Genomic DNA, 23308 nt, shown 5'->3' on the forward strand with positions numbered 1-23308 from the left:
GCGTACCGCAAAAAAAAAAAAAAAAAAAAAAAAAAAATTCACATTTTGAGTATTTGGTTTAAGAACATGAGAACAAGTTAAGTTGTAATTCCAGTGGGCCTTAATAAGTATAGAATTAAATGATCTAAAGTTTCTTGAAAATGTATTTAAGTGTCTTAACATTCAGCTGGAATGCTGTCTTAATAGTTCTCATTATCTTTTATGTTAGCTATTTTTATTCCATTGCATTTGGAAGACGCCAAGACACATTAATGGGACATGATGATGCTGTTAGTAAGATCTGCTGGCATGACAACAGGCTGTATTCTGCGTCATGGGACTCTACTGTGAAGGTTTATATACAATTTCTAAATTAAAATGTTTGGATAATACAAATATTATAAGCCATTCCGCTCCCTGCTGTTGATGTGTTCAGTCACTTTTTCACCAAGTGTGATATGTACGGATGTGGAAGGTTATTGCCTGTGTTTGTTTAGTGTGTGCACGTCTTAATATGAGGACGTTTTCCTGAGTTTGTCCTGTGTGTTCCACTGGGGGTTGGGTGGTTCATTAGACAGCGGACTTAAGAGGGAAACATACAGCACCCCTCTTACCTCACGCAGCTACGGATCTAGCAGTTGATCAGTAAATATCAAGTTAAAGTGGAGAATCACTGAAAGGCAAGACATTGTATTTAAAGTCAGAACACAGAAACACACATTCCTTCACCATTACTGACGTAGGACCATACTTGGCCTTTTCTTCGGAATTCTGCACAACTTTATTGCATAAACCACAGCAGTAGTCATCCTCTGGTTTCCAATTTGCATTTATATAAACAGCAAGAACCTAAAACCATTAGAATTCCTTCAAGAGGTTTTCATCATTTCTGTGCCCCTGCCCCTGAGGGGGGGCATTCTTGTAGGTAAGTTTTCTTGCCTACGTGTGATTTCAGTAAATTTTGGTGACTTGCCTTGTTGAGTTTTCTCAAATCCTTAATAGACACAACACTTCCGCACTCTGATTTCTTTAGTTCACACAATACTTAAGTCACGGCAGCAAGTGCAAGAGATGGAAGCAGACGCGGGTGCAGCGGACTCTCGGGAAGCACGTGGTGGTGGGAATAAAAGCTCAGGCATGTGGCAAAGGGACCGAGCCGCGTGACATTTCATTTTGTTGGCAGCTGGGGAGTTGGTCAGTCAGGAGAGTTTTTCCTGCACGTGTTAGAAATGCTTTTATAGTGTTTGCAACTACCTTCTGCAATGGGTCCCGTCCTAGGTGTGGTCCGGGGTTCCTGCAGAGATGCCAGGCTCCAGGAGACACCAGTTTGACCTGCTGGCCGAGCTGGAGCACGATGTCGGCGTGAGTACCGGCAACAGAGCTGCACGGGAGCCCAGCTGAACTGTCCGGGGTGGTGGTGGTTCTTGGCTTCACTTGTGTTTAAGATCTTTTGCTTTGCTTATTTTGCTCATCGGAGGAGAGCACAGGCAAACTCTCAGCTCTTTTCTTGGAGCTGACTCTTTGGGCTTCCAAGTCGTCTTTGTCTTTTTTCCTCCAGTTTGCTGTTTCTTTGAGAATTAGCTACCGTCCAGCTAGACTTCCAAAAGACCAGTGTCTGAGCACGACGTTGAATACCTGGGATCCTCACACTATCTGGGCAACTAGATGTGTTTTCTGACACCAAGGGTGGAAAGGGGGCCCTCTGTCTAGGGCGAGGACACTGACCTGTCTGCATGGTGCGTGCAGCGGGCGCAGAACAAGGCTGGCACCGCGTCCTCTTCGCTCGCTCCGTCTCCACGAGGTCACGGCTGCATCTCCTGCCGTGGCCTGCGGTACCGCCTTTCCTTTGAGGTTGTGAACTGGTGCCTAATCTGCATGGTCAGCAGACTGACGGGTTGAGACATATTATTTACTATGTAGTTCAAGAAGGGCACGCGAGTATAACCCTGGGAGATCCCCACCTCCCCAGATCATCGTGGAGCCGCTGTGCTTCGGGCAGCCTGGCACCCTGCTACCACTTATTACTCATGGAGTTATCATTCTGAGACTGTCAATGTTAGGCTCTTTTTAAAACAGTGTTACATTTACCCCAGCAATACTTCATTGTATTCACTGGCATATGAAGAATTTCACTTTTAAGTGAATTATCACTCAGTAGGTGGTGCTGAAAGAATGGGCTGGGGAAACACAGCTGAATGACCATGATCCTAAATGCAGTACCGTCTGTTTTCTTCTCTAGGTCGATACAATCAGTTTAAACGCTGCAAGCACACTGTTGGTTTCAGGCACCAAAGAAGGCACAGTGACTATTTGGGACCTCACTGCAGCCGCCATACTGCACCAGATTCCATGTCACTCAGGGACCGTATGTGATACTGCTTTCAGCCCAGGTAGTAGTATTAGCCATTTTAATACAGATAACACCAGGGGAACTGGAATTATTATTGTGAAATATATAGTGATAATATAAAAAGAAAAGCACTGTTTGCTGATGAAAGAGGTTTTGCCTACGGGTAAGGCTGCTTCGTGGTAAAATACAGTATGTGTGGTATTTGTATCTATTAGAAAAGCAGGATCAGGTACTGTTCTCAATTCCTCACCTCACCGGAGAAATTAATTTATAAGGTGTAAATGAATTCACACCAAAGGGTCATCAGCCCAGTGTCTTAAAAACAGAAGCGTTTCAGGGAGAGGCTAGTCATCATTGGTTAAATACAACACGTAGCTGTAGCTCAAGCGAACATTTGGCCCCTGGATTCAGAAGTAAAATCTCAGATTAATCTGAACCACACTTCTGAAGCTTGTAACCACGTCCACGTTCCGCCTCGTGTTACAGACAGTCGCCACGTGCTCAGCGCAGGAGAAGACGGCTGCCTAAATGTCGTCGATGTGCAGACGGGAATGCTCATGTCTTCTATGACTTCGGACGAGCCCCAGAGGTGCACTTTCTCGAGTTACTCGTGGTGAAGACATTTCTGGACAGGCTCACGGCGCGGGGCCTGCTTCGGCCCTTCCTTCATGACCAACGATGAAAGGATGATTTCTGAATCCTTCTTGCAGGTGCTTTCTCTGGGATGGAAATTCGGTTTTGGCCGGGAGTCAGTCTGGTGAGCTGCTTGTCTGGGACCTCCTCGGGGGGAAGATCAGGGAGAGAATCCAGGGCCACACAGGTAAGCTGTCTGCCGCTGACCTGACTCCACCAAACCTGCTTTTCCCACCAGCGGACGTGCCCTTCTCAAGCAGAGAACTCCCCGTGTGTCCTCTGGGCCGTGGACGTTCCCCTCCAGATCCTGGCTGGCCAGGCCACCTGCATCTATCTCTTGGGTTGAGAGACGTTCGACTCCAGAATGGAAGTTTTAACTTCCACATGGAGAATTAGAAGCCAAGTAAAAGCTGTGTGCATTTAATACGTGCACACGGTAGAAAGAAACAATACAAAAGTAATGGAAACAGTACAAAAGTAATGAATGACAGTGGAAATGAAGTCTTCCTCCCCCAGCCCCGCTCCCGGGAAGACTGCAGCTGGGCGCTGGAGACGTCGCGCATTACCGAAGGCTGCGCCGCTGTGTGCGTCGCCGTGCCGCCCGCTGGTTTTTCACTCTGCTTGCGTTTGCGCGTCTTCCTCTCCTCTCGAGCACTTGGAGGACTGACGGTGACTTCTTGTACTGGCTCTGGTTACATAACTATCTACTGCCTGCCCACCTTCACTCTTCCCTCTGTCACTGTGGTGTGTGGTTATTCCTTTGTAACATCAAGTGACTTGTCTATGCCTTCCTTCCCCAGCTCACAAGCTCTAAATAACACTTTGACTCCTGACAGAAACGGAAGTAAACCGGCAAACTCACACCAATTCCCTACTTCTCTCTGCTGCCTGACTTTTGTCACAGGTGTATATAATATTTGTATTCTGTTCTGCAATTCCCAGTTGCTTTAGCTTTACATTCAAAGCGTTTCTTATTCCTCCCAAGTTCCTTGTACTGAGTATTCTGAGTTCATGCAGACTGTATCACAGGACGAGACCACGTGGTACCTCCTGCTCCGCTCACCCCTTAACCACACGTCTCTTCTCGCAGGTGCCGTGACGTGTATGTGGATGAACGAACAGTGTAGCGGTGTCATCACGGGAGGGGAAGACAGACAAATTATGTTCTGGAAATTGCAGTATTAAGTGCCTTTTCCTCGAATATTACTGAACTCTATGTAATGCATTTTTAAACCAAACTTTTAAATGAACTGGTGAATGTGCAATTATAGTAATGAGAAGTCTTACCACGTGAGAACTTTGGTTTTAAACTTTATAAATCATGGTGACGTCACTGAAAGCCATTAGCTGTCATCCTCTAAGGCAGATGAAGATGTGGCAGTACTGGGGAGGAAAACGTTAACATCTGTAAGGCAGGCGGTCACCCCAGGATGACGATGGTTTGGGTGGCAAAGAGCGTAGCTAAGAGATGCTACACCAGCTGCGGAAACGTCCCAAAAGCACTGAACAATTTAAGGACTTTCCGAGAAAATGTAGTATCCTCTGCTGCCCAGTCACTCTATTATGTCTTCCTAATAATCGACACAGTTGCTGCCTACTGGGTTTTGGGATGTGTGTTTCCATGGAGTGGTTACTTTCTATAACCGACTGTCCCCAGATTCCAAGAACCTGGGGAAGGATTAGCAGTTCTTATAACACTTTACTGTGTATGGGAACGGTTTATTTCATTATAGTTATTAAATGCTCATCTTTTCTATGACATTAAAAATATTTTTCTGTAATGAAAGCAGTTTTCCTTTTCTCATTTAAATGATTTACTAACAAAGTAGTGGGTGCTTCAAGCACTGATCCTTCTAGAAGACCATACTGAGTATCGTGACCATCATCCTAAACTTGTGTAACTATCTGCAGACCGAAGTCCAGGTAACGAGGTAGAGAATCAAACTGAGCAACGTGCCTTGCTTGGCTTTTCTGAACTCCACACGAGGTAAGCTGTGAAGCAGTAGCACCGACGACCTCTGCACCCCAGGAAGTATGCGATGTAAGATTTTTCTACACTGTTTAAAAACCCTGGTGTAGCGTGAATGTTAACTAGGACTCGGCCTGGGCGCCTCCAGGGGAGAGGCCACAGGCTCCGTGAGGCCCCGCTGCTCAGCCGTAAGCACTTCTCCCGCCCCTCAGGCCCTCTCGGTACGGAGGGGCTTTCCTCAGGCTCCCGGGTGTCGGCGGCTCTGGGAGATGACTCTCCCCCAGGCCTAATGTTTCCAATGATGCAATGACAGACAGACTAAAATCTAACTTTATTTATACATTTTCAATTAAAATAGAATAGGCATAAACCGAGGAGGAGGAAAAACAAATCAGGATGAAGTGTCACTGTCATTCTGTTTGCAGGGAGGGGTCAGGAAATGGAACAAATTACCAGGATAGCGTTCTACGACATCCCAAAGCAGCTATTATCCCACTTAATCTACACATGAAAAAGAAGTCAGTTTATCTTATTTAGTACAAGAATTTTTACATTAAATATATATAGTGATTCATTTCTCAGAAAGTGAGACCAGTAACTTTTAGAGGGAAAGCTTCCATTACACAAGGACTAGAAAATCTCAAAGGCAGCTAAGCAGCTGTGCTATTCCTCACTATGTACCCTTACACTGCTCTGGGCTGGCGTCCATTTCAGTTTAACAGAACTAACTGCATTTGGGGTTTTAGAGAGGCAGCAAGAGTTTGGCTTTTATTCTAGATGCTTAACGTTGTTTGTTAAGGCGACAGTCCAAGCATATTAAGTAAAGGTAGTTAAAATGTAATGATGATAGTCAATACAGTCTCTTGCAGCCTACGTACACTGTACAATAATGCTTACGTGGAATGAAACCAGCGTTACTTAATTGGTGTTTTATACAAACAGAACTGAAAGAAAAAAATCATTCTAAATGGACTATGGTAACAGTAAAAATGCACATATACCATAGAACTAAAGTGATACGAACAGCACTACCTGATACCCAGGACTGAAGGTGACTGAGCCTGTTATCAGTCATCCTAATGACACGGGTTGTAAAAAGCATCGGGTTTCCAGTAAAGACACTAGTCTACGAAAGTAAGTCTTTCAACTGTAAAATCAGGATAAGGCTACAACTATCTTGAAGTCTGAACAAGATGTCAGATCAAACAGTAAGATTCCCAGCCCTACTGTAAGACAGGAAGGTCCTCATGCAGCATATGCTTGCTGGCTCCTAGAAAGCTTCATGTGCATAATATAAAGGTAAGTTGCCGGAGACGTAAACGGGAGAACTTCAGTGACGTTTCCACTGTGCCGTGACTTCTAAACCTCAGGAATGGTGTGATCCATCAAGCTTTTCATAATGCTTGGTGCCATCCTACAAGAGAGTCACTTTTATTAAATACTGACGTTTGGGTGCCCAGGAAACTCCAATCCAAACTCAGCCCTGTTACCGTCAAGGGGGAATGCGGGGGAAGGTTGTTTTTTTTTTTTTTTTTTTTTTTTAATGAGTTCAGATCTAAGGGTCTCAGGTAATCTAGTTGTTTGCAAAATACCCAGTGTGAAAAGCTATCTGCATCCTGGCTAGTAAAGTTAGATAAGATACAGAAAAGTCCTTGTATCTTTGTATATGAAGGCTGGATGGTTAAAAAGAAAGATAGAAAACAACAATGCCACTATTGTTGGCGGGAGGCGGGCGGGAGCTATTACTGGTTTAAGAAAAGTGAGCTCTTGCAGGATCGGTCCCGACAACTCTCCCCGCCAAGGCCCCAAGAGCATCTAGCTGCATTCTACACCCAGAAGCTGAAACAAACTTCATTACACGTGGTATGTTTTTAATATTTTAAATTCTATTTCCACATGCAAGGAAGATTCTGAAAGAAGAATTCTACGCTGGCTCAGCCAAGCCAGGGTGTAAAAAGCTGCTGGGCAGATAGCCCTGGCCGCCCCCTTTCTGTTCTCCCTCCTCAGCTTTCCAGTCCCCGTTCCTGAGGACGGATAGCACACCCCAGACGCTTTGCCGCCTCCTGAGATGCTCCCGGGAATCAAGACTATGCCCCCAGGGCTTCCCCGGTGGCACAGGGGTTAAGGATCCGCCTGCAAGTGCAGGGACACGGGTTTGAGCCCTGGTCCGGGAAGATCCCACATGCCCCCGAGCAACTGAGCCTGCGCGCCTAGAGCCCGTGCTCTGCAACGAGAAGCCACCGCAATGAGAAGCCCGCGCGCAGCAACGAAGACCCAACAGCAGTCCAAACAAAAAAAAAAAGACTGTTCCTCCAACACCCCACATGTAAGAATTCTTCATGACCCACACGTAGGTGTCTGCCGAGCGGAGGAGGCGGACAGAGGCAGGCAAGACCACAACTGCGACTCCCCTGAGAACGGAGATGAGAGCCTGCCCGCCGCTGCTGTGTACCTTCTACTAGGAAACATCAAAATTTAGGAAGTGGATTTTATTCCATACTTGGGAATTTGTGAGGGGTCATCCTTGCCAATCAACTCCTCTGATTTTTATAGATAATGCCAATGTCATCCGTTAGGTAAAAAAAACCCAAAGGTTTGAGAATTACAAGAAACACACAGTGCTTCTCTGAAGTCACATGAACGTAGCATCAGGTTGAAGAATTTGTCTACTTACCGTTTAATAATATGTTCAAATATAAAAGCAGGCATGATTGTAATAGTAACTACATTCCCAGCTGTTGCCAGTATGTCTGCGATTTGAGAGTCCTGTTGAAAACACACAATGAAAATTCTACTGAGGCTTTATTAAATACATATAAAACTAAGTTATTCTTGGTTAAAAAAAAAAAAATATATATATATATATATATGTCCCTTCAGGTTTTGCTAACGTCTCCAAAGTCCTGACCCTTGGTATTTATAGTTTTTCTAGTTTCTTTACCAAGTTTTAATTCAACAGAATCACAATTTCATCAGTGGTAACAAAACTGTTAAGTAAACCGAGTTGAAAATATTAGCCAACAAGTCATTCTTTTCATCACTTACGATTAAACCGTTGTCCCCATACACAATATTACCACAGCCCTTCGGCTGTGTATTCTTAACCCAGGTTAATGAAACGAGCAGGCCTTAATGAAAACCTTTAGACCTCAAAACAGTTCGATTTAGGAATATGTGGAGGGAATAAACCATAAGAATGAAGTACTAATCTGAACACCAGCTATTACACACCTCCTACAACTGCTGGAGTGAAAAAAGCCATCATTCAGCCAGAGTGTCCTCAAAACCTTCGACGCTCAGGTCTCCACAGTTCTAGGTCGAGGGGCTTCAGAGACCTAGCCTAGCCCCCCAGCTACACAAGCCACAATTCCAGGTGGGAGCCCCAGCCTGCGAGCCCGGCCCGAGCCCGGCCAGAGCCCGGCCCGAGCCCGGCCAGCCTGTGAGCCCGGCCCCCACTGAACCCCTCCGTTTCGGTCAATAACAGCACCAGTGAAACAGACGAATGAAAGACGCTTTGCTGAAAGAAAAGAGCAGAATGAGGCCTACGTTCCACCCCTGACCTTCAGTCCAATGACGTTCTGTCCGTTGACCTCACAGATGTTGTGTTCCGTGAGAAGACCGTTTCTAGCTGCAGAACTGTCTTGCACTATGGATGTGATGTTTCCATTTTTAAAGACAAAGCCAACATGTCCAGTACTGTCCTTATGCATGGTAACTGTCCGTTCAAAGGGCCTGTAAACATAATGGCTTCAATTAAAACTTTAATTCCAAAGTAAGCGTTTTCACGGATTTCCATTCTGACATACTGGAAACTTTGTTACAATAAACCGCTTCCAATAAGGGCTACTTAGTATGTATGGCACGGATTTTGTACATCTTAGTGCAAAAGATGACTTTTTAAGAAATTCCACTATGGTTTGCCTAATTTACGATTACCTTCTTATAAGCATCAAAGACTTAACGCTTCATGCAGTTTATCAATATGCTCTTTCCTTGAGATTACAGTCCTCACTGTAATTTAACATGAAAATAGGTTTGAACAAAAATCAGTCTTAAAAATGAACTTTTATCTTTCTTAACTTCCTAGTATTTCCTGGAGCTTAATTTTTCTTAGGAAACACTTATTTTGTTTAGAACCTTTAAAATATTTCTCACATCTTGATTTTGAAAACTTTATACAAGATATTTTTGCTCTGTTTTAGAAGAACCACAGAAGCGGCGAGACGGAAGCTCCCCAGCCCCTTAGGAGAAAGGCGGTTCAGAAAGACGGCCGTGGGCTTGCGAGCGCCAGCCGCCCGCCAGCCGCCCGCCAGCCGCATCTGCAACTCTGCTGCCACGTTTCATGACAAAATACGAACCGCACGTTATAAACTTCACAACAGTCGTGTCTGCGTGTTAGTCCAAGTTACTTTTTGAAATTTTCCTTAGATGTAAAGCAAAGGTGGCATTCGTCTACAAAATGTTTACTCAACACCTACCATGTGTGAGAAATGGAAACACACAGGTTGATAAAACAAGTTGAACTACGACGAATAAAACCCCCCAAAGCTAACAATGTGATACAGGTCCGCCCTCAACGCCCATGTGGCCGGGGAGGATCCTAGCCCTCGGTACATGTGCTGAATGTTTCCATTATAAATAAACAAGCTAAAGAAAGCGTTCCCTCCTCCCACCTGACAACTAGAGCCTCATCCACCCAAAAGGCCAGATTGGGTTTTCTGAACCCGCAGACCCCGTGGAGTTCTGCAGGGGCCCTGCACCCCGTGTCTACCCTGAGCAGGAAACCGGAAAGCAAGGCTGAGACGCCTGCTGCTTAGTTTACCTTTCTATCCTTTCCTATTTTCTAGAGAAACAGATTAAGAAAGGAAAGTAACTTCTTCGAGGACAAATTCCCGTAAGCTCTGAAATAGAGTATGCTCAACCAGAATGCTATTTTTAAAAAGTCAAACTATGTAAGAAAAATCTGCACTGCACAACTGCAAGAGTATAAGGCTAATCAATAACATCTGATCATTTTCTGCAACAAAATATTATATTCACAGACTCTTAAAAGCCCAAGAAAAGGCAAACTAGTCTCGAGTTTCCCCGTGAACTGTTTAGTCAGCTCACCTGTCACGAATGGTCATAGTAATCTTCTCTCCAAAAGCCTGCTTGAGCACCTTGTGCGCTCGGTCGGAGCTCCAGCCAGCACAGTTCTCCCCGTTGATCTGGAGCACCTGGTCCCCGAATCGCAGACCAACCAGCGAGGACGGAGAATTTGCCTGGACTAGCTGAACAAATACACCCTAGAGAACAGGAAAATCACTGGTCATTTACCACCGTTACATGTTTTAAAATGCTGGAAAATTAGGAACCAACTGGTTAGGAATCTACCCTATTAAAAAAAAAAAAAAAAAGAGTTACATGAGTATGTGTCATTATCCCCAAGAAAGAAATTGAAAATTTTATCAAGGCAGTACCCTAAGAAATAGGTAAAAAAGTGAGATCTCAGTGGTAATTTCTACCTCAAATCATGACCCACCCGACCAACCTCCATCACCCCCTCCATCTTGGAATAAAAAGACTAAGGAAAATAAAGTCAGATTACTATAATAAATGTAAGCTTCTATGAGTTAAATACCAAACAGGTATTAGCACCTGATCATTATTTAGGGGGAAAGGGAGTAAAGTGTTACAAGTTGTGTGATCTCTCTTACAGTTTAAAAAATGATAGTCTAAGGTCAGAACTCTACCTTTTGAGCTGAAGAATTCCTTTACCCACTTGCTAAATAATATGCATAATCACTACGATTAGATTTAACAGCCTAAAAAGGTGGGCACATTCAATACCGTTCTAGTCCTTAAAAGAATCTGCTATGAAGTAAATACAGAACACTCAAGTACAGTTAACTGAGAACTAAACCCACAGGGACACTTTTACTTATGTAAACTCTCAATCTCAGATGTTGAACACAATATAAATAAGTAAGCGTGAGGGAAAAGGAAGCACGGTAAACATCAATATGAAAGCATTTACAAGGCTAGACCCGTTCTCCCATCTTAAGCTGGGTCAGACCTGATGTCGCATAGTCTTACACTTCAGGGCAGTGCCTGAAAACTAGGCGGCACCCAGCAACGTGGCTGCAACAACGAGCTTCAGCCAAGTGGACAAACCCACTGCAGGGATAACTGCTATGGGGACGGGCTGTGAAGAGTGTGGTCTCCTTCTTTAGGACAGAGGAAGGGGCGGCACTGTACTCTATTCACCGAACAGGAAGGGAGGGCAGAGAAGTCCGAGCTTCCCAGAGCAGCACGCTCATGTGTCTTGCACAGGCCACGAGTGTGCAAAGACAGACACAAAGCCCTCAGCCACCTTCCGCCACGGGCCACACCATCCTTTTCTCTGTGCCAAGGTGGTCACACTGAGCTAACACGACCGAAGACTGAAAAGGAACCCAATAAATAAAAAAATAATGCGTAAACCCACACGTCGGGGTCAAGACTTGGCTCATTCGCAACACTCCTAAATGCTTCCTCTGGGTAACCAACCGGGTTTAATTTCTTCGGTCTGGTAAGGTGAGAGGCCAAAGTAACTCTAAAGTATTTCTGAAAGGCACTGTTGCCTAGAAAATGCCTCATTAAACCCAAACCGAAGGATGGAAATAACAAACCTGTAAAACCACATCCCAACAAGTTCTATGATCTTCATTTAGTTTAAAAACACACATCGTAACACCACGGACTCCCAGTGGTCAGTCTTCCCTTAACTTCCACGTGTGCTGCCCTATTTCAGTGCCAGGATTCTACTTGCATAAGCTATGTTATGTTGACACGCAGACTAGTCAACTTTATTCCAAGAAAAGGACTCAAAAAAGAAAAAAAACATTTCATTCAAGGTAATGCTGGATGTCCCAACTGCCTCTTCAGAACAGGGAGGCATCTCCAAGTGGAAAGTCAGATTTAAAATAGTCTCGATCACAGAGCACCATTAGAATTAATTAAAGCATCTACATTTTAAATTATTCTAACGTTGATCACCTAATAACTATTTAGACAAATTCAAATAAAGAGTAAAAAATACTTACATTATCTATGGATTTAAGCCTGAGCCCAATTTTTCCATCTTGATCCTTACACAGAATGACCTCCCGAATCCCTTGCTTAATTTCTGCTCTGCGGATTCCAGTATCATTACCAGTTACAGGAGCCACCATATAGTTCATACTGGAAGCTCTTGCTACCAACTGCTGACAGAAACATACACAACCTGTCAATATTTAGAAACATTCTCCCCGAAAAAATCTAAAATAATTTACTTGAATATAGTCAGTTGTGGTTTCCCAAAATATAATCTGAAAATTACTTCCTTCAGATAAAATTTGATGTTTTGCAAAAATGACTTTTTTTTTTTTTAAACTAATTCTCCAGGTAACTTATTCCCACATGTATGTCTCCAAGAGACTCTGTCTGTCTGCTGCCTCATGAACTCACTGGCATTTATTTCATGTGTACTTTGGCTTGTTTTCAACTCAAATATATTATCCTTGAACGTTACAAAGGCCATATCATACTTTTGAAATGCACTCAGCATTTTCCAGAGGGTTCTTTTATATGGCCTGATCTTCAACGATCTGCTTACGCTTTCAGAGTTTCTATAAAAGGGGAAAGCCGACCTCACAGCTCCACTGTGAGGATCACAGGTGCGTGCTACACGGGTGCTGACACACACACGACAGTCACGTGCTGTTTCTTGTCCCCTTGCACAGTGATAAACATCTGTGCCTTAACCAGCTGTACAGACACACCCGACAGCCCTGGAATAGCTATACTAGGGACTCTGTCAGGTACCACTGTTTCAAGTTCCTCATTTTTTTCAAGTTTTCTTGACCAAAATCGGTTTATTGTTTTAAGGGGACCCTTTCCTCTACCAGAGACAGTGAGGGAAGAGCTTATTTATTACCAAGGCTTCTTAACTGGAATCTGTCCTAAAAAGCTCTGATCGACCTAATAACTGTGATGCTCAGAGCAGCAATGATGGGGAAAGAGGAAGCTGAGTTACACACAATCCACGGACTGCAAATGTTTTCCTTCAGAATTCATGGTAATTCATAGTCTAAAGTTGATGGTCTATCGGAGAAACACACACACAGAGCTATACTACAAATTAGAACACAATACCAGAAAATATAACTTTTGAAGAATTACAAAAAGTCAATGATTACAGCTATAAGAGCACAGGAAAATTAGGTAATAGGATAGAAAAAGGAAAAAGAAGCAAATGAATTATTTAGTTTAGCTGGAATATAGGACAAAAAAAGGAGCAGCTTTCGAGTGGCTTTACTTTTGGAAAAGAAAGCTTCATTCTTTCCAGCAAGTTCTGTTAAGCACTTGCCTAGTGTTCTTACTAAGACCGCATGATCAACACTACGTGACCTCTGCCCCCTCCTGCCAAGGGCAGCTACAATAACCTTCCAGACAGTCTCCCTGCTTCCATCTTGCCCTCTATTCATTCGCCACGCAGCAAGCACAGAAACCTTTTTAAAATAAATCAGATTATGTCACTCCCACAACTCAGAGCCCAATCCCTTACCATGGTCTACGAGGCTGCAGACCACCTGGCCCTGACTACCCTTCCAGTGCCAACCCCTCCAATGCCATCTGCTACCATGTTCTGCCTTGTCTGCCCATCACCTAGGCCTTGTCTCTCAGGTCTGCCAAGTCCACTTCTGCCTGAAGGCCTTCGAGTTCTCTGTCTGTACTGACATATGTGGCTAGCAAAGCCTAAAATACTTACCATGGTTCCCTTAATAGAAAATATTTGCTAAACCTCACTCTTAGGAAGAACTGCATCTTTTAAGGGGAAACTATCAGGAAGTGTGTGGATATACCGAATGGTCAGAGGAGCAGGCAGCACCAGGTATAAGCTGCTGTCAGCTCCAAACCCACCCTAGATGGTGAGGCTGGGACCTGACCGTGCAAATGACATACTCCTCTGTCAGGTGTTTCTGGTTAGCACCCAGCACACGCGGAAGAGGGCAAGTGTCTCGTTCCTCCTGCCTGCCCCCTGCTCCTGGCAGCACTGCCTGGGTCTAGCCCTTAACGCTGTTGACAGCAGTTGATTCCATTCTCCAGATTTTCCTGACACTCCCAGGACCAGCCTCCCTGGCACAACCCCTCAGAAGCACCAGTACCCACAGCCAGGGTCCCCCACTCCGAGGCCCAGGTCACGGGGCTCTTGCACCACGCTTGTCAGCTCTGATAATTCCAACCTCCACCCTGTGTAGCGCCGCAGTCCTAGGAGAAGCAGCTACTTTCTGCAATTACATCTGTGCTCCACTTTCGCTTTTTTAAATTCTTCAACCTGTCTGTCTGATTTCTTAAGTTATCTCTGTTGAAAAACCTAGTGTGGTTTCTATTGTCCCAACTGTCCTGACTGATGTAAGTTTTTAATAAATATTTGGTGAATAAATAAAAGCCAGGTACTGTGTTAAGCACTGGGGTCATGGTAACAACACAGACATGGACCCCATCTTCATGAAGTTAAGCATTTACCTATAATTATGACAAGTGCTATAAAGTACTATGGTCTTATCACAATAATCTTAACAAAAGACTGAGATACACTATATTTAAGCCGAGAATTTGGTGTCTAATTACAAGGAACTTTAGACTTAATGTTAGAAGATTATGAGCAAAAAGAAGGTATGACAGACCTATATTTCAGAAAGATGAGTCTAGCAGCAGCCGAGTACTGTTTGATATAAGAAGTTACTAGAGGAAAAGACAGAGACTACTATAATAATCTAGGTTACAAGTACAGAAACCCTGAACAGGGTTATACCAGGACTGGAATGGATTACACGAATAGAAGAAACACAGTAGAAACAGAATCACTAGGTCTTTAACTGCCTAAATGCAGAGGATGAAGGAGAATGGACCAGTCAGAGGCATGTGAATCTTTAACTCCTAATAAATTAGAAAAGTGGTCATAGCACATAAGTAGATTACGCAAAAAGTGATATCCAGAAGGCAATCTAAAATTCCTGAGAAGCGGTCAATGCTAAAGTTATAAATTTGTGCGTTAGCCACAAAAACGAGTTAGCTTGTATCTATGTGTCAAGTATGATTTTATATAATTCAAAATCACACTATACATACCCCCTGACTTGGTGCTCCAGGGACCATGGCCATATTTGCACATATTTCTTCTTCATTTAAACTCAGGCCCATGTACTGAGAGAGCTCCGGATACAGTTTAGGATAGAGATCTAATATAAACGAATAAATGAATAAAGAAAAAACATTGGTAGAATATTCAAAAACTGTTGTTATTATGGACTTTTACTTGTGTTAAAAAAGTTACATTTAACTTATAAAATCTAAGATGGATTTAAATTAGCAATTTGGAAAATCCCACTCTCTCTGTAATGACAATTAGAAATGGAAAATATAAAAAAGTTAAAGATGAAAGTAAAATAAGACATTTGAACTGACACCTCAGATTTCACAATACAAGAGTAGAAATCATTTTTCCAAATTACCTTGCCTTTCCTTTTTCTTAAACCTATTTGATTAGGAATTTTGTAAACATACCACTGATTCTCCACTTAAGGACAACTGACCAAAATGTACACTGTCCAGTCAGCTACTTTTTAAATTCATTCAGTAAACACAGCTATGAAATGATTCTTCTGAACTACAAAAAAAACAAACTGAAAGCTTGTAAATTTATTTAGTGTCGTATCATTTTAAGAATGTTAACCACATACCAATGAAATCTTGGAAACAGTACATTTCAATACTAACAGTATTTAACTGAGTAGTAAAGTCAGGTACTATTTCCAAAAGCTCTTTTTGACATGCTCTGTGACTTAAAATGCATTTTCTAAAAGAAACAATGTTATAAGATAACAGGCCATAAAAACCCATTTAACACTCCTTTTGTACCTTAAGTCATGTTATTTAAGGGTTCTGTCCTGAATCCCTATGAACTTAGAAAGAAAAGGGACCAGGAAGAAGCATATGGAACCCAGGGAGAGATTCCAGGATTTGGGAAGTTCCCTCAAAAGGAGGTGGTTGGAAATTTCAACTCTACCAACCCCCGAGCCCTGCAAAGACAGAGGACAGTTCAGCCAGCGAGTTCCATTTAACTTAATTTTCATTAAGTCATAAAACACACCTTCATATTCACAGTTCACTTTCTTGATTAAAGGGTTATTTTTTGAAATGAACATTTTTTTTCTTCTTACTATTAGAGCTTTAAGCCACCATTTCATGCTGTATATGTTAAAAAAAAAAAAAAAAAAAAGGAAAAATCTTGGATTCCCTATTTCAGCAAAAGGAGGCTTAACAAGTATCTCTGTTCAAGGAGAATGAACCCAAAGTATAACCTACTTCCATCTTGGGAGATGGGAGCAGAAGCTTCAGACACAACTGCTGGGTTGGCGGCGGGGTTTACAGAAAAGGCAGCTTGAGCCTGAAAAAGAAAAGAAGAAATTTCTAACACCAACGCTGTACAGACACTTCAACTTCTTATATAATTTATAAGTTAAATCCAGTAATTCCAAAAAGAAACTACAACACTTTAGTTTTATTCAAGAAATTTTAATTTCAAACACTTTCAGCAATATATTTTTCAAAGGAAACCCACAAATCAAAAATGTATTTCATGTTCTATTTCACACTATCGTATAAAACTTGACTTAGCACCATTCTACATATAATATAATCAATATTTCACAGTGCTACTGCAAATATTTTCAAAATCCATTATAAAATGAAGGTTACACATTACATTTTCATTATTCTTTTGCTAATTAGTCTAAGTACCTTATTTACATATGAAAAAAGCTTAACTGTATTTATATAAAAGTCATGTATCAGAAAAACACCTAAAAATTTAAATATTTATTAAGTTACTTATATTTATTTTAGCATATCCCACTGAAATCATCTTTATCTGCATTTTAGCAAGTATGAGAAGGGGTTATGTTATACTAAATACATAAATATTACAAAGTATGCAAAACACATACTGTATCACTGACATAAGAATGACGGTAAAGTAATGTAATGTATAACCGTCAAACTTGCGCAAACTTTGACAGTGCACACGCTTATCAGCACGACTCATGCGCGAGCACGCCAGGAACTCCTCCCAGGGCTGCCTTTGCAGCCTGTGTCGTTTTAAGTATTCCACTGAAGGAACTCCTTTTTCCTTTACAGGTACATCTGACTTTCTAAAATAGACACATGTCACTGGTGGGCAGTCAGTTGTAAGATCCATCTCTAATATCATTTTTTACTTAGTCAGAAATACGTCGATTAAGTAATGAAGTTTATACCTACATATCAACCTAGCACTGAAATTAATGCTAAGAGTAGTCCCAGAGATGCGTGGAGAGATGGAAGCTTAATTAATTAAATAAGGAAAGTCTACAAAACCACTGAAGGTACTTCACTTCCTGGACTGTAAATGTTCTGATATGCTTGTTATTGACTCATTCTTTAATATTTACTGTTTCATAATTTGTCACAATCTAAATTGAAATAAAATGCAGCATGAAAATCTTTATAATTTTAAATATATCCACAGACTCAAAGTATGCTGAATTAGGAAAATTCTTTCACCAACTATCAGCTAAAAGGAACTAGTAGCCAGTGGACTGCTTCGTGGCTAATCTCTAAGAAAAAACAAACTGCTCAGCACTAAAGAGAAGTGAGCTTTGCCATGAAAAGACGGAGGAATCGTAAATGCATATCACTAAGCAAAAGACACCAATCTGAAAAGGCTCCATACTGTGTGATTCCAACTACAGGACATTCTGGAAAAGGAGGGGGGAAGGGACAGAGCACAGAGGACTGTGAGGGCAGTGAAAATATTCTACATGACACTACAAGCGGCCATATGTCACCACACATCTGTCCAAACCAACAGAGTGAACAACCTCAAGAGTGAACGTCAAGTGTAACTCTGGACTTGGGGTGGCAATCCTGTGTCAGGGCAGGTTAATCAACTGTAACCAATACACAGTTCTGGCGGGGATGCCGGCAGTGGGGAAGGCAGGCACTGTATGTAGGTGGAGTCCGGGGGAGGTGCGTAGGGAGAGGTCACTGGCATGGAAACTACCTTCCATTCAATTTTGCTGTGAACCTAAAAACTGCTCTGAAAAAATAGAATTTACTAATTTAAAAAAGTTGATCCTTTTTTACACTGATCTATTATTTTCGTTCTTTCATTCACTGCTATTGTTCTCATCCAAGGAATACTGAAGTAAGAACATATATAAAAAGCTCTCTGGGGCTTCCCTGGTGGCGCAGTGGTTGAGAATCCGCCTGCCGATGCAGGGGACACGGGTTCGCGCCCCGGTCCGGGAGGATCCCACGTGCCGCGGAGCGGCGGGGCCCGGGACCCGTGGCCGCTGGGCCTGGGCGTCCGGAGCCTGCGCTCCGCAACGGGAGAGGCCACAGCAGTGAGAGGCCCGCGTACCGCCAAAAAAAAAAAAAAAAAAAAAAAAAAAGCTCTCTGCAAACCAAGTTATATATTTACTTACTATATACTCTGTACTAAAAACAAAAGAAAGATGGTACAATAAGGGCTTAAGGACTATAAGCTGTTAAATGTAGCACATCATTTCACACATACTTGAAATCTCAAACTATTTTTAAAAAAAGGGTGGGAGGGGGATGGTGTCTGGAGGCAGGGGCTGCCCCACGGAGCGCACAGTTATGCCAGAGCGTGTTGTTGCTGCCATTACAGAAAGCATGTGGAGACACCAGGCTCGTGGAGCCACCAGTGTCAATCTCTGCTCCCTGTGACAGGAAACTGATGAAATCACGGTTTCTTACCAGCTTATTTTGCACAGGTGTGGCAACCACAGGCTCCTGTCAAAGACTTACAGTGAACAGGGAGGTTCAGGGACTGTGTGATACTGAAAGCCACAAGCCTAATGGTTATTGTAAAAACAGTTTACAAAATATGAACTGCCAGTTCACTGCTGCAATTTAGTTTTGCCGTGGTATAAAAGGCCAGAAGATGAGAAAATGAATACCACCTTTACAGAGGCATCTCAAAAACAAAAACCCAAGTATCACCTACCACAGAAAATGAAGAAAAAAAATAAAACAAAACCAGCCCCAGACTGCGGTGGCTGGGTTAGGAATCTTTTTAAATCCAGTGAGAATTTAACAACCATGTGTCCCCCTCCTTACGTGCTGTTACATCTCCAGGCAGCTAGCTTTCTGCTCAGGACATAAAAAGTCTTCTAATGGAAATACCCATATAATTTGCTTCTCCTTAAAGAGGTCAGCCTGATGTAGAATGCAGCCCTCTTTATTTTCCAATCCAACATTTGCCAGTATCAAATACTTCCTTCTCTTTCTGCTGCTTTCAAAATAAAAAACCTCTGCTCAAAGTCTACTATGGTTAAAGTTCAATTCCATAAAAACTAACAAAAAAGGACGAAAAGGAAATTAGTCATTTTCTCAGACCCATCTGTAAATCCTATCACTTAGTGCTCTGACATCACATTAATTTAGGCTGAACTGTTATTCTTGAAGGGTAAATATTTCAAATAAAAGCTTTTTAAAAAGAAAGTGCCTGTTCAGATGAACTTTGTGGAAATAAAAACCATGAGAAAAACAATGACAAAATACCAAAGAAAAAAACAGAGATTACAGATGACCGAACAGTCCACTTAAAGTGGTCCGGCATCAAAGCCTTTGCAGCTGAACAGATGTCAGAGATTTTACAAGCCACCCATCAACATCCATCGGGGGCAACGATGGAAACAAGTGTTTATGATCTCCCCCCATTTTTATCCAATCACTGCTACATGGCTAACAATTTCAGCTACACATTTGTTACTATTTTTGCTGTTTTTTTTTTCACCATAAAAGGGCCAACATTTTGCCTAAAAAACACTTGTATTCTTGTATTCTTCTCACAAGTTTCCAATAAACGTTTTATGTTCATTAAATAATTGTTAAGAAGTAAATCTCATTTAGAGTAAACTGAGGTCAAGACCTCAAGTAAAATGATCTTTAGGGGAAGAAGCTTTGAAGTACTAAACAACTCAAAATGAAAGAATTCCATCACATTTATCGTATCAAAAAGATTTTAGGAATAAAGAAGTATAACAGGGAGTTCAATTTATCTTGTCAAATTAGAAGAACAAATAACAGCTGAAAAAATTCTGACTTTGAGAACAAGTTGAAAGTAAACTGGAAACACGATGGGTTCATTAAATACAATTATCTCTAGTTAAAAATAAAAATAAAAATTTACAAAACAGCAAGAATTGATCCCAATCGCAAACTTTCTTCTTAAGCAGAAGCATCTATCTTCAAACCTAATACTTACATAAAGGAATACAAAAATTCCTGACTTAATGAAATTAGAAAAACTGTACTAACACAGCCACTTAGAGCAGGAACAAGTAAACTGCTCCTTACATTTAAAAAGAAACGAATCACTACACTTTCATTGTGCATTTACACTACTACTCTTCCTAAAGCAGCATGTACCTCCCTATTTCTGATTTTTAACTTCAGAGAAGACAATTATGTTAAAGACTGGTAATACCTGAAAACCCAAAAGAACAACGTACGAATTTTAAACAAGACAATGAACGTCTAAGAAGTTGGAGTATATTTTACCAACTTAAAAATGTATTTAATTTAAACCTTAGTTATAAAACCAAGCTATCTTTGAAGAGTTTAAGTCCCATTTCAAAGAAATAACCTGTACCCATTAATCTACAGTGAAATGAAGAATCTCTATAGCTTTTCTAACTTTTTAGTTAGAAAAACTTTAGAAAAAATTGAAAAGTTTAAAAAGTGTAAAAACAGACAAATACATCCACTATTTAAGTTTCTTGCTTCACTTCACCTATAACCAGAAAGTATGGCAGAGTACATGGAAAAAAAAAAAAAAAAAGTACTTAAAGGACTTAAACATACCTGAATCACCTTGTCTACCTTCAGGTCTTCAAGAGATGGGTACAGAGACATTTTTGCAGGATTTTCCTAAAGAAAAAAAAAAATTTCTATGATTCACATTTTATTGAAATTTAAACAGTACACGCAGCCAGTAACATACACATAAACGTGTATAAATGTTTAACACAAGAGACATTTAATTTGCAAAACACATGGAAAAATATGAGCGTGTAGCTATACTAAAAACTGCTGGCTGATGAACGGTTGCCAAACTACCTCTCTCTCCCTTCTGTGATCAAACTACATCCATTACAGATCTTAAACTTCCCTTAGTAAAAAGCCCCTTCATTTCTGAAGTTTAGAAAGTCAAAGAGAACGATTATGTGACTCATCTAGCTTACACAAGGGCCTGGCAACTGAGCAAGTATTATTACGTCCTTCTAACAAAAATCTACAACAACTCATAAGTGTTATCTATGTATAAAACCTCTATTATTAGGAATATACATACACATATTACATAAATATGTATATGTAAAAAACAATATATACCAACTGTTAACAATAGTTCTATCTTTAAGAGAAATGAATGAGATAGATAGTAAGGGACTGAGGGATAAGAGGAACATTTTTATATTCTAAACATTCCTATATTGTTCAATGATTTTTAGTGACCATGAAGTGCTTTTTGTAGTAATTTAAAACAAAATTCTCTAAAAGAGTTACAGGGGTATACACTCCAAAATTTTGTTTAGCTGTTTTGAGATGAACACTTCCTTTAAACCCAACAAAACAGAATATATTCTAAATTGGTACAGGGTTTGACATCAATTTATTACCTCCCAATCAAAATCCACCCATAATTGGCTGCTCTGTGGAAATGGAGATGGGCCCTCTAATTATCTGCTCTTCTGCCAGGTGGCAAGATGCTGAGCTCTGTCAGCAGAGGAAGCTGGAGGCACACTGCAGGAGAAAGGGTTTTTTCTTTTCTAAGCTCCAGTGTACGGCGCCAGCCAGGCGCCAGCTTGGAGCAGCCTAAGCACCCAGCTCCTGCAGAGTGCACAGCAGCCAACCGTCCCCAATACTCTGTCGAGCACATTCCCAGCATGGTGTCACCAGCAAGGCAGCCCTCATGAGTAGCTTTCCCTAGCACCCTTCCTATGGCTTGCAGCGAGTTCCAAGGTGCAGCACCCCGAAGGGAGACTTATCCAGGAAGTCTGGTATCTCAGCAACTTCACCGTCCATTGAGTGACGGATGCACTCTCTCCAACAAAGCCTGGATCCCGATACAGGAAGAGGACAGCTCATCCTGGGGCACTCTATCTCAGCCCTGGGGTGAGCAGACACTTATTAAATGTGCTCTTCCGTATTCTTTAAAGTTCTCTTTACTTCTCACTGGCCAATCCCTGTTTCTTCAATCACGGTATCGTTAAAAATTCTGTACACTAAATTTTCACTGTTCAAATTACCATGTGGTTTCTGTCTCCTACTTGGATACTAAATGACAGTTCTTTTTTAAATTGATACACTTCACATACCACAAAATTCACTTTTAAAGTATACAATTCGACAGTTTTTAGTACATTCTGAGCTGTGCAACCATCCCTATTGTCTAATATTATAACATTTCCATCACCCCAGAAAGAAACCCCATGCCCACCCGTTCTCCCATCCCTCCAGCTCCCAGCAAGTATGAATCTACTTTCTGTCTCTTGATTTGCCTGTTCTGGACATTTAACTCGGAATCACAGGACATGTGGCCTTTTGTGTCTAGTTTCTTTCACTTAGTATAATGCTTGCAAAGTTCATTCATGCTGTAGCAGGTACCAGTACCTCACTCCTTTTTAATGGCTGAATAATATTCCATTGTATGGACATGACACTTCTGGGTATCAGTCGATGACACTTTGGGTGGCTTTACACTTTCTGACTTATGAACAATGCTACTAATAATGCTAATGAGCATTTATACCTAAATTTGTGTGTAAACATATAATGCTTAATTGTCTTGGTATACAGCTAAGAGTAAAACCGCCAGGTTATATGGGCATACTCTTTAACTTTTTGAGGAACTGAACTGGTTTCTGAAGTGACTGCACCACTTTACATTCCCACCAGCGCATGAGAGGGTTCCAGTTTCTCTCTATCTTGGCCAGTGTGGTTGTCCCTCGGCATCTGCAGGGCACTGGTTCTAAGAGCTCTGCTGCCCACCCCTGCATACACAAGAATCTGTGAAGGCTCAAGGCCCTTACATAAAACGGCATAGTACATACTTGCTATCGTCTGTTTTTTTAATTACAGCAATCCTAGTGTATATGAAGCAGCATCTCATTGTAGTGTTTTTTTTTTTTTTTTTTTTTTGCGGTACGCGGGCCTCTCACCGCCGTGGCCTCTCCCGTTGCGGAGCACAGGCTCCGGACGCGCAGGCTCAGCGGCCGTGGGTCACGGGCCCAGCCGCT

At 41.8% G+C, this 23308-nt stretch overlaps 2 protein-coding genes across 14 annotated transcripts in view; one reads left to right on the forward strand and one right to left on the reverse strand.

The window, feature by feature from the left end:
- Positions 1 to 10033, forward strand: part of NSMAF (neutral sphingomyelinase activation associated factor) — a 68732-nt gene extending 58699 nt beyond the window's left edge. For 3 of the 12 annotated variants that reach the window (XM_028500215.2, XM_028500214.2, XM_024126977.3), the window contains 5 exons: positions 209 to 332; positions 1258 to 1341; positions 2219 to 2369; positions 2816 to 2918; positions 3040 to 4159. In XM_028500215.2, coding sequence (XP_028356016.1) covers positions 209 to 332; positions 1258 to 1341; positions 2219 to 2369; positions 2816 to 2918; positions 3040 to 3358 — 781 coding nt within the window. In that variant the 3' untranslated portion in view covers positions 3359 to 4159. Of the gene's footprint in view, positions 1 to 208; positions 333 to 1257; positions 1342 to 2218; positions 2370 to 2815; positions 2919 to 3039; positions 5681 to 6938; positions 7599 to 9133 lie in introns of those variants that run through there. The other 9 variants (XM_028500218.2, XM_028500217.2, XM_028500216.2 and 6 more) reach the window with 8 other exon arrangements.
- SDCBP (syndecan binding protein) overlaps positions 5244 to 23308 on the reverse strand; it is a 32229-nt gene continuing 14164 nt past the window's right edge. Inside the window, exons 2-9 of one of the 2 annotated variants that reach the window (XM_007113318.4) lie at positions 20871 to 20936; positions 16305 to 16386; positions 15069 to 15178; positions 11996 to 12154; positions 10041 to 10216; positions 8492 to 8663; positions 7606 to 7697; positions 5244 to 6345 (exon numbers count right to left, since the gene is read on the reverse strand). In XM_007113318.4, the coding sequence (XP_007113380.1) occupies positions 6291 to 6345; positions 7606 to 7697; positions 8492 to 8663; positions 10041 to 10216; positions 11996 to 12154; positions 15069 to 15178; positions 16305 to 16386; positions 20871 to 20921 (897 nt within the window). In that variant the 5' untranslated portion in view covers positions 20922 to 20936 and the 3' untranslated portion in view covers positions 5244 to 6290. Of the gene's footprint in view, positions 6346 to 7605; positions 7698 to 8491; positions 8664 to 10040; positions 10217 to 11995; positions 12158 to 15068; positions 15179 to 16304; positions 16387 to 20870; positions 20937 to 23308 lie in introns of both variants that reach the window. The other variant, XM_007113317.4, reaches the window with a different exon arrangement.

The sequence above is a fragment of the Physeter macrocephalus genome, chromosome 15 (genome assembly GCF_002837175.3).
Source record: "Physeter macrocephalus isolate SW-GA chromosome 15, ASM283717v5, whole genome shotgun sequence".
Taxonomy (NCBI): domain Eukaryota; kingdom Metazoa; phylum Chordata; class Mammalia; order Artiodactyla; family Physeteridae; genus Physeter; species Physeter macrocephalus.